The following is a 12,290-nucleotide window of genomic DNA, read 5'->3' on the forward strand; positions in this document are numbered from 1 at the left end:
TTGGTGCCAGATGGGCTGGTTTGAGTATTTTATATATATATATATATATATATATATATATATATATATATATATATATATATATATAAAATATACAGTATATTCACTATTAGTTTAGTTTATCATAGTTTTAAAAATGCAATAATTTTTATGCTGTTTATATATATATATATATATATATATATATATATATATATATATATATATATAAAATACTGTATACTGTATATATAATATATACAGGTGCATCTCAATAAATTAGAATGTCATGGAAAAGTTCATTTATTTCAGTAATTCAACTCAAATTGTGAAACTCGTGTATTAAATAAATTCAATGCACACAGACTGAAGTAGTTTAAGTCTTTGGTTCTTTTAATTGTGATGATTTTGGCTCACATTTAACAAAAACCCACCAATTCACTATCTCAAAAAATTAGAATATGGTGACATGCCAATCAGCTAATCAACTCAAAACACCTGCAAAGGTTTCCTGAGCCTTCAAAATGGTCTCTCAGTTTGGTTCACTAGGCTACACAATCATGGGGAAGACTGCTGATCTGACAGTTGTCCAGAAGACAATCATTGACACTCTTCACAAGGAGGGTAAGCCACAAACATTCATTGCCAAAGAAGCTGGCTGTTCACAGAGTGCTGTATCCAAGCATGTTAACAGAGAGTTGAGTGGAAGGAAAAAATGTGGAAGAAAAAGATGCACAACCAACCAAGAGAACCTCAACCTTATGATTGTCAAGCAAAATCGATTCAAGAATTTGGGTGAACTTCACAAGGAATGGACTGAGGCTGGGGTCAAGGCATCAAGAGCCACCACACACAGACACTACAGTTGTTGTATTCCTCTTGTTAAGCCACTCCTGAACCACAGACAACGTCAGAGGCGTCTTACTTGGGCTAAGGAGAAGAAGAACTGGACTGTTGCCCAGTGGTCCAAAGTCCTCTTTTCAGATGAGAGCAAGTTTTGTATTTCATTTGGAAACCAAGGTCCTAGAGTCTGGAGGAAGGGTGGAGAAGCTCATAGCCCAAGTTGCTTGAAGTCCAGTGTTAAGTTTCCACAGTCTGTGATGATTTGGGGTGCAATGTCATCTGCTGGTGTTGGTCCATTGTGTTGTTTGAAAACCAAAGTCACTGCACCCGTTTACCAAGAAATTTTGGAGCACTTCATGCTTCCTTCTGCTGACCAGCTTTTTAAAGATGCTGATTTCATTTTCCAGCAGGATTTGGCACCTGCCCACACTGCCAAAAGCACCAAAAGTTGGTTAAATGACCATGGTGTTGGTGTGCTTGACTGGCCAGCAAACTCACCAGACCTGAACCCCATAGAGAATCTATGGGGTATTGTCAAGAGGAAAATGAGAAACAAGAGACCAAAAAATGCAGATGAGCTGAAGGCCACTGTCAAAGAAACCTGGGCTTCCATACCACCTCAGCAGTGCCACAAACTGATCACCTCCATGCCACGCTGAATTGAGGCAGTAATTAAAGCAAAAGGAGCCCCTACCAAGTATTGAGTACATATACAGTAAATGAACATACTTTCCAGAAGGCCAACAATGTTTTTTTTATAAAAAATGTTTTTTTTATTGGTCTTATGATGTATTCTAATTTTTTGAGATAGTGAATTGGTGGGTTTTTGTTAAATGTGAGCCAAAATCATCACAATTAAAAGAACCAAAGACTTAAACTACTTCAGTCTGTGTGCATTGAATTTATTTAATACACGAGTTTCACAATTTGAGTTGAATTACTGAAATAAATGAACTTTTCCACGACATTCTAATTTATTGAGATGCACCTGTATATACAGTATACAGTATTTTAAGATTGAAAGTGTAGTGCTAGGACAAGGGTTAAAAATGTAATCCTCATGCACTGTTCAGTAATTTTTGACCGAAATCAGTTTTGTTTCTTCAATAAAATTGAAGAAACTGGTATCTGACAGGTACGAGACTTGGTGACTTTTCGTCCATTTGATATCTGAACACACACAAAGAAATTGGAGTTGATTTGATCAGTCTAAGTGGTAGGAAAAACAGAGTTACACTTGTACTGTTTCCTGTCAAAAGTGACCGCCATAGGAAATGAATGGGAAACACTAAAAATCTGAGATTCTTTTTTTTTGTGTTTTTTTTGGGGGGGGGGGGGATTTGTAAAAAAAAATAAAAAAATCAACAAATCAGCCACAATGCAGAACACACACACATCAAACTGAATTGTGAGACCATAACACATCTACAATGCTAAACACACACACACACAAATGCATTCATCTTGTTACAACCAGGGATAAATTAGGTTATTACTTGTTATTCTACTCATTTCAGGTAATTTTTGGAAGCAATTTGTATGCAATCTGCACACACACACACACACACATGCACACATAGAAATACACAGATAGAATTTTGCTAAATAAATGCTAAGTTTGCCATTGAAAATGTTTATTCTTCTGTTTGAATTATCACTGCACATTCATGTTCATTTTCTTTACATTTATATTCAATTATTTGAGTTATAGAATTTTGATGTTTGAAATACACAAGTGATGCTTTCTCTATATACAGTGCATTTAGCATTTATTCAGACCCCATATATTCAGATTATGTTGCAGCCATGTGCTAAAATGCTTTAAAAAAAAAAAAAAAAAAAAAATACACATTTCCATATCAATCTACACTCTATACCCCATAATGACAAAGCAAAAACCAGATTTTTCATAACTTTGCAAATTTATTAAAAAGAAAAAACTGAAATATCACATTGACATAAGTATTCAGACCCTTAACTCAGTACTTAGTTGAAGCACCTTTGGCAGCGATTACAGCCTCAAGTCTTTTTGGGTATGATGCGACAAGCTTTGCACACCTGGATTTGTGGATTTTCTGCCATTCTTCTCTGCAGATCCTCTTATGCTCTGTCAGGTTGGATGGGGACCATCAGTTAACAGCCATTTTCAGGTCTCTCCAGAGATGTTCAAGCCTGGGCTCTGGCTGGGCTACTCAAGAACATTCACAGAGTTGTCCCTAAGCCACTCTTGTGTTGTCTTGGCTGTGTGCTTAGGGTCATTGTCCTGTTGAAATGTGAACCTTCAGCCCAGTCTGAGCTCCTGAGCGCTCGGGACCAGGTTTTCATTAAGGATATCTCTGTATTTTGCTGCGTTCAACTTTCCTTCAACCCTGACCAGTCCCCCAGTCCCTGCTGCTGAAAAATACCCCCACAGCATGATGCTACCACCATCATGCTTCACCGCAAGGATGGTATTGCGCAGGTGATGAGCGGTGCCTGGTTTCTTTCAGACATGATGCTTGGAATTGAGGCCAAACAGTTCAATCTTTGCTTCATCAGACCAGAGAATATTGTTTCTCACAGTCTGAGAGTCCTTTAGGTGCTTTTTTGCAAATTCCAAGCGGGCTTTATTGTGTCTTGCACTGATAGCCCATAAAGCCCAGATCGTTGGAGTGTTGCAGTGATGGTTGTCCTTCTGCAAGTTTCTCCCATCTCCACACATGATCTCTGGAGCTCAACAAGAGTGACCATCAGGTTCTTGGTCACCTCTCTTACCAAGGCCCTTCTCCCCCGATTGCTCAGTTTGGCCTGGCAGCCAGCCCTGGTTGTTCCAAACTTCTTCTGTTTAAGAGTTATGGAGGCCACTGTGCTCTTGGTAACCTTCAATGCAGCCTACATTTTTTTGTAGCCTTCCCCAGATCTGTGCCTCGACACAATCCTGTCTCTGAGCTCTGCAGGCAGTTCCTTTGACCTCATGGCTTGGTTTTTGCTCTGATATGCATTTTCAGCTATGAGACCTTACTGTATATAGACAGATGTGTGCCTTTCCGAATCATGTCCAGTCAATGGAATTTGCCACAGGTGGACTTCAGTCAAAGTGTAGAAACATCTAAAAGATGATCCAGAGAAATGGGATGCACCTGAGCTAAATTTCATGCGTCATAGCAAAGGCTCTGAATACTTATGTCAATGTGATATTTCAGTTTTTTTCTTTTTAATAAATTTGCAAAGTTATGAAAAATCACGTTTTTGCTTTGTCATTATGGAGTGTATATTGATGTGAAAAAAATAATAATTTAAAGCATTTTAGCATTAGGCTGCACCATAAACAAATGTGAAAAAAATGAAGGGGTCTGAATACTTTCTGAATGCACTGTATGTCCTCTCTTTGTAACACCATGTTCAGGGTTGACTGTAATAATAATGTGGTAATATTGCAAAAACTGACAATTGTTTTTTTTTTTTTATCTCAAACAAATCAAATTTTAAACTTTGACAAAAGAACTCTTTGGTCTTCTAGAAATCGTTTCTTCAACCAGTGATGAATAAGTAGCTCTCTGCAGCTCTAGTGTAAATCTAGTGTTTATACTTGGAATTTCATCTGGGTTTTATTTTAAAAAAATGGACAGCACAGTTTGATTCTTGAGACTTTAAGCTTGCAAACGGTATATAATTGATGATTATTGGTTCAGAATTTGAGAAAATATTCATACTGAAGTCAATTTTCAAGGTCAAGTTGAAGGTCATACAGGTAAATAATTTAGTAAATAAAAAAATAATAGGGTCTAAATACCCCAAAATCCACCCAAAATGCACAACTTTAGTGCTTTTTACATGATTGAAGTTAAAGTTGTTACATTTCTTTCATAACAATTTAAAGAATTACATGTTTATTTTTTCCGGTCACTTTTAACTGGGAACAATTGGAATGTGATTTAATGATGAACAAGTGCACAAGGGTTAAGTCTATACATAAAAGGCATTCAAAAAGTAGCAAAAATTAAGTCATGGAAAAAAAATTCCAGGACAGATAACAAAAATAAACAATTCTATTATTCTGATTCTGCTAATCAAACAAACAAACAAACAAAACAACCCTGGTACATAAACATGCCCTGCTTAATTAAAGAACACAGTTTCTCATTGCACACAGCTAAGTTGCAAATGCTTTTGCAATTCAAATGTTAATTTTTGACACATCTATGAAGCACACTAAAATAAAAATAAAATAAAAAATTAGATGAACCAAATGTGTGTGACTGAAAGGTAGGTGTGTGTGTGTGTGTGTGTGTGTGTGTGTGTGAAATATAGAGAGAGAGAGAGAGTGAGAGAGAGAATAAACAGAAGAAAAGACAGAACAAGTAGATGGAAAGGAATAGGAATCTTCAGTGAAGCATTTATGCAAAGGGTGGCCGGCTTTACAATTGTACAATTGATAGTGGCTCAAGTGCACAGTTTTGCACAGCTGGAAACATGGCAGTTAAGATGCGACCCTGGCAGAGAGAGAAAGACACTGAATCAAAAGGTTCTGCACAACATGAGCTATGTGTAGCTCTTAAAAGTATTGGCTAGCATACTAGTAGATTCTGGACTGCTGAACAGCAACTGTTGATCATGACACTCACTCACTTTTCTCTCTCATGTCTCATACATTTTTCATGGTATATTTATAGATCCATAGTGTGACCCTAAATGTGTGGCATTTGAAATATTATCAGCTGGAGAAATTTATAAGAGTACTTATCAGATAGTACTCCTGCTTTGTGTGTGTGTGTGTGTGTGTGTGTGTGTGCGCGCGCGCTTGTGGTTTTCATGTGAACTCTGTTACACTACTGCCATCTGCTGGTAGAAGGACTTACTGTTCACTGCATTGTCATGCATTCAGCAAAATTATTCAGCAAATTGGCTTCATAAAATAGTCAAATAATGAAAACATGACAAATCAAATACTTGTTTTGTTTTCACTGACTCAAATTTACTGTATATTTAAATACCCTTCCACTCTCCCTCCAAAGTTTATAAATGTTTTTTTATTTTTATTTATATATATATATATATATATATATATATATATATATATATATATATATATATATTATATATATTTTTTTTTTTTTTTTATATAAGTTTGTTGCGATATGTCTTTGCTGTCTTTAGTTTTTGTTGACAGGAGGCATAGCAGACAGGAAGTCATTTGCAGTGGACATAATTACTCTTTTTTTGGGTTGTTTCAGTGCAATATCTCCCCAGCAGGCAAAGATGAAAAAAAAAAAACACCACCAGCTGAATTTCAGAATTGAGAAAATAACTTGCCCTTGAAACTTTTAATCCTTCTGCATTGAAATTCTTTAATGGTGAAGTGTGTAAGTTTTTGGATGTTAAAATACTTTCTTCTATCTCAGCTTAATATGCATTGACAACTAAGTAAGCCATTTGCAGGTTGATGTCACAGAAAAGTGTAAACATTGCGCCACATGTGGCACTTTCAAAACATGGATCTATTTGTTTGGGTATAGCGACTAGCCCGACACCACAACATTGGCTTAACCAATGGTGTGAGTTTAGGGTTGGACTATCTGTTTGATGACCAATGGATGACGGGATCCTTTTTTTATATACACTGCTGGGTGTCCCTCTCTTGCGAAACTGAGCATAGTGAAAGTACATATGACTCATGACTCTAGTGATATGCCGCAGTAAAGCAAATCTCAGCTCTATTCTCTCAGAATAATTCAGCTTTGTGTAATAAACAACATCTCTTATGTACATGGTGACCTTATGACCTCACTTTAAAACAGAGAGGATTTATCATCTCAGTGTTTTAGAATCCAATTTACCTCCAAGTTCCTCACAAGAATACCATCAAAAACAAATGTAAGCTTCAGCCTTTCAGAAGAGGATTGTTTTGTCTGAAACAGAGGGCTGCTGCCTTGCTGCCATGTCAGTCATTGCTTTAACAGGCAGCTTTTTTGTATGAAGGAAACTAGTTACAAACTTCCAACGCACCATAACGTCATTGCTAACATTCAGAAAATTATTTTGAAATCACCTTCATTGTGTTATGATTGTTGCATTTGCTAACAAGTGTAGTCTTTTTTTTTTTTTTGGATGATTGTGAAAGTGAAAATATAATTACTAATGCTTATTTGTCAATAGAAGTAGAGTCATGAGTTTATTATAAACTTAAAATATTAAATTAAATAAAAAAAACCCTCCTTTAGATGCAGTTTTTATTGTTTTGACTAACTGCCAAACAAGATTGTGGGTTATCATAAATTCAGATGTGTCTTAATGCCTCTCTACCTCTGCATACTACCTAAGAAGGCAACATATTTAAGGTTTTGGACACAGCTTGTGTCTCCTCAAAGTGGTATTATCCCATAGTCCAAAGAGAACAGCTTTCCTCCACATAACAATGCATCCAAGGGCAAACTATTGAGCTCTAGTCTAGGGAGAAATTACCCTTGACCTCAAAATGAATAAAAAAATCGCTATATCTTAATCTACTGTCATAGGTTATCATTAGTGATGGTTAAGTCTAATAGGTCCAGTGAGTTGGATGTGAAGTAGCATTTGATTGACAGCACCACTAGAGGCAAAGCTAACGACAAACTATAGAGCATTTTATGAAGGTCTGCCATATCGTTTGGCACATTGTCCCTTTTCTATTATTTCAAGAGCATGTATTGAGAAAAAACTGTTGCACAGAAATTGGAAAACGGCTTCTCTCACCTGCTTGTTACAAAAGGCAATTATGTCAGTGGCGTAATGACCATTGTCAAGCACAGCGGATTATTTGTATCAGGCTCTTCATTTTCCAATTTATTCCAAATACCATCTCATTTGAAGAGAGAGAGAGCAATAAATAGAGAGAAGAGTTGTCTGGAAGAGTTTTATGATATCAATGAAGAGAGAAGAGGAGAGAGGAAGGGAGAGATGTTTAGAGTTAATGGGACTAAACTGAATGAGATGGACAAAAAGAACCAAAATGGAATAAATGCATAAATTCAGCCCAACTCATGTAAGCCCATGGGGTGTATTGCTGCAAACTCATGGGAGTTCGGTGTGGTGTTTGTTGAGATGTGTTCAGCTGTCCTTTGGGACTGTTCTCGGTATTGTTTAGAAATATATTGAGAAAGCGCTCAATTAGTGTAGCACTGAAATCGCCAGTATGCCAGAATTATTCTACGCACAGTATTTGATGCAAAACATGACCACAGCCGTAGAGTGGTCATCTAGACAAACGTGTAGTCTACTTTATAAACTCAATCTTGAGGGGAAGGCCAATGTGCTGAAATACATTTTTACTATTCTCTAGTCACTATTGTTGTGCTGGAGTTATGATAGAAGCATATGTTAACTTTTTTTTTTGTGCCCTGTTTTTTGTTTTGTTTTGTTTAGTTTTTGTACCACTAGCATGGATGTGTATGCTAAATAAATTGGTGTTTATGGCACTCTGGTTTTATTTTTTCAGGTGATAAGAAGGAAGATGAGGAGATGATGAGCCAGACAGGTAGGCCTATCATGGCCATTCAATGCTTTTCTTTTTCCTGGCATTAACCTACTCAGAGACAGAGATGTTTCCTTGTAGTTAAGTTTATAGTTTATCAAATTTAGTTCTCTTCTGAAGAAATTAAAAACATTAAAATGTTCCTGTCCCATTTTCTCAGTGTTTAGCTCGTGTTAACTTGTCCCCACATCATGGGAACAACTTGCTAATTGGTTTCTTTTACTCAGGACAAACTGAACCAAAAACATCCTCAATTTATATTGTTAAAACTCTGCTAACTTTATTGAAGATGGAATTAAATAAACCATGCTTCTCTGTAATCTCAAATATAATATTAACTCCAGACTCTGGTGTGTCTCATCTTCAGCTGGCCAATAAGAAAAAGACAGACAATCAAACATTAGCAAGAATCTTTCCTGTTCATCTCAACAGATGAATTTGTGCTTTCATTTCAGTCCGCCGGCAGCAGGAGTGATTAGATAACAATCATCCTCCCTTCTTTTATATTGGAATAGCCACTGATGTCTGATGAAAGGACCATAAAAGATTTTCGTTGCTTGTTGTTTCTGTAGGATTTAAGAAGAAAGACATTAATCTTTTCATTATGTTTTTAATGTGTGTGTGTGTGTGTGTGTGTGTGTGTGTGTGCTGTTTGATTTCAGATGAAATCTATGCAGATGATGTAAAGATGGGAAGCCAGAAGCAAGGTTTGTATTCCTTCTCTTTTTGTCGTAGTTGTAGTTGTAGTGTGAATTGCTACAGGAGGATAGTGGTCACCCACAAAGCTAGATATATGCATCTGGATATATGCCTGGTTATAATGCACTTCACCATCATTTGAGTTTCATTTGATGAATTACTGCTGCCATGATCAGTACAAAATGTAAACAAACATCTCTCTATAATATAATTGTGTGGAAACTATGGTTCTTTCCATAGAAAATTATGGGTCTTTCCACGTCTCACCATTAGCACAATGCGAAGATGCTGAAGTCTTTATGCTTCACGTGTCATACTGGGATCTGGATTGGCTCTGTTGTCCTTGAACTTGTCTCATTACGGACAGGGAGATTGGCTGTCAGAAACAGTTATTACCGTGACGCTTGTGTGCGTGTGTGTGTTTAATAAGACACCTCAATCCAATCTACTCAATTGTACACACAGACAGATATCAGAACATGTGCATCGACAGACACACACCACTGCACACGCTGAAATGATTCATCATATCGCTTATACTCAAACACATGCGCTCCGAGGCGCTGGCCCTGCTCCCTCTGGGGATTCATTGAGCATGCTAGAACCTCTATGTTCAAACCCAGAGGACAGAACCAGCCACAGTCTGTCTTTTCTTAGCAAACAAAGAGTTAGCACCCAGCATCACTTTGACTACAAAGTGTCTACAGTTCAGTGCCACAAAACTAGATTGTTCCCATTAATATTGTTTGAGGTGACTACACTGTAAGTGCCCGAATGCACTTGTGATGTTTCTTCTGTCTGGCCTACAATTGAAATTAGTTTATGGTTTTGTGTATACGCCATACGTATCAGTACTAATTGTGTACATTTATTTTTCTATTCTAATATAGCCCATTCAACATAATAAATGGGTTGCTGTTGAAAATTAAATAGGATTTTATTTTGAACAAATTTTATTTTAATTTTACTGTTGCAGAACTCTAGACTCAAACTTACATATTATCAGAGTATGTGCTGCATTTGATGAAGAACTTGATTAACTCAGCTGTTGTTTAAGTATATTATTTAGGTATGCAGTGTAGTAGTGTGAATAAATTCCAGGAATATGTGCATTGTCTTGTGACCAGAATGTAGTAGTTGTAACAACAACAACAACCATGAAAGTTATTTACATTTACAATGCTACAATTGCAATTTAAGCACAAGGAACAACTTATTTGGCATATACTGTATATTGCACTTAAATTAGAAAATATTTTTTTTTTGCATTATCGAATAGTAAAGTGTCCATTGGTTCCTCAAATTAGAATCTCAGCAGATGTGGTAGGGGTCTTCCAGGTATTGTTCTCCTACTGTTTTATTAATACTGAGGATTCTTATATCCTACTCATTTAACATACTGCTTTTGGCATAGACTATAGTAGGGAAGTAGGCATACTCTGACACAGGGATAGTGTTTGCAGTTTGCACACTCATGCACCCATTTTTGTTTTTTCACCAAATTTTGATTTATTTCTCCACTTCCAGCATTGACGGCTGTAGCTTTGATCATTATTAATAGTTTTGTCTCGCCAGGCCGTGGAGGCATAGCAAATGTTCTTCTTGGATCTAACCCAAAAGCCAGAGATTCTTTCAGTTATGATCCCTGGAGAGAAGCAAAACAGAGAGGTTTTTAGGGCCAAGTGAACCAGAGCTGGAGATTGCACAAAGACAGAGGCTAAATCTGAATTTACCAGAGCACTGAGCACCTGCAACCCATGCATCACTTTCTTCTAAGTCTGTACCGGAGCGTAAAGACACATCTGCGTTGTTTTCTCGTGTTTGTGTGTTTGTTTTTACTCATTCATGTTTGTTTCTCTGTGTATGTGTGTATGCTTTGTGTGTGCATTAATATGACCATATAGTGGTGGGCAGACAGCATCTAAACTCTGCTGATAAAATGTGTGAATACATTTTCCATCCATGCAAGAGCTATTTTATAGAGAGCAGGAGGGATCAGATTCATACATCATTTCAATAGAAAAGCAAAATAACCTTGAAAATAAACAATTCACCCTCGGAATGAATGACACCCATATTGTTGTCTCTGCCTGCATTGGTGTGTGTGTGTCATCCAATGGTACATGGGGATCCATAAACTGTGTTTCATCAGACATTTTTAATGGTTTTTATGTTTGTTTGTTTTCTAAAGATGACAGTCCAGATGACGAAACTCTCGAGCAGGTGAAAGAAAAGTCTGAGAAAGGAGATCCTAAAGGTAACGCTACATCTGCAGGCTATTTGCTCCCAACTCTTGATCTAGCATTGGTTCTTATTCAGACAAAATCAAACTGTAAGTGATTAAACAGTCTTGACATGTTGGATGTAAAATATGAAATCTCCTTTCCCACACAGGGGTACAAAAATGTGCTACTAATGCAACCTAACCAAGTGATAAACCAAAGTGGCAAATTAAAAATATGCTGCTACTGCCTCCTAAATATGAACAGAGGTCTTAAAACTACAGTCAACAACAGGTCCAGGGGTGATGAGTTTTCCCTTTAACACTCAAAGACATGACTGCTTGACATACACAACAACGGGGAATTTACACATTAATGTCCAACATCAATAAACATGAAAAGGGGGGACACAAAAGATACACTGATTGCCATTAAACAAACTAGTCAAAAATAATCGCATTAAGGATACATACAGTAAATATGCATATAAAATACATTTTTTGTCATACATTATCAAGAATATAATCATATAATCAAACTAATTAAAAATTACTTCTGGAGTCCCCTTGGCCATGGCAATGATGGTACTGCCCAGATCACTGGCTGGAACCATATATGTAGTCTGAGTTTCCACACGCACCCCTTCTGGCGTTTGGCCGGGAACTGGCAACTCAGGGCGGTTCCATTCAAAAGTGATCATATCTGTGCCCTCTTCTTTTCGAAGAAATTACCTTCCACTATGAGAGCTTTGGAGGGTATAAATGTGTGGGGCTGAAAAATAACAGTTATTCAGAACCTTTTTAAGTAATTTCTTTGGGATATTACCTTTGAAACTACCTTACTGCATGACTATAATGATTGTTCTCCCTTCAAAGTGCACTCCAAAGGCATTAATGCCATTTAAAAAAACAGGGTCAGTCATGCCATAAACAGAGAAAGAGCTGTAAGAATAAACATTGAAACTACTCATTAACCAGGTGTGTGTACATAACTCTGCATAGAAATTTTAAATAAACACTCTCAAAACAACACCAACCCTGAAGGCACCCTTTTAAAAT

General features: G+C 36.8%; 1 protein-coding gene across 2 annotated transcripts in view; it reads left to right on the plus strand.

The window, feature by feature from the left end:
- Positions 1-12,290, plus strand: part of macrod2 (mono-ADP ribosylhydrolase 2) — a 790,103-nt gene that overhangs the window by 745,811 nt on the left and 32,002 nt on the right. For both annotated transcript variants that reach the window (XM_051651963.1, XM_051651964.1), the window contains exons 12-14: positions 8,276-8,314; positions 8,974-9,018; positions 11,202-11,267. In XM_051651963.1, the coding sequence (XP_051507923.1) occupies positions 8,276-8,314; positions 8,974-9,018; positions 11,202-11,267 (150 nt within the window). The remainder of the gene's footprint in view (positions 1-8,275; positions 8,315-8,973; positions 9,019-11,201; positions 11,268-12,290) is intronic.

Source organism: Myxocyprinus asiaticus, chromosome 23, assembly GCF_019703515.2.
Source record: "Myxocyprinus asiaticus isolate MX2 ecotype Aquarium Trade chromosome 23, UBuf_Myxa_2, whole genome shotgun sequence".
Taxonomy (NCBI): Eukaryota; Metazoa; Chordata; class Actinopteri; order Cypriniformes; family Catostomidae; genus Myxocyprinus; species Myxocyprinus asiaticus.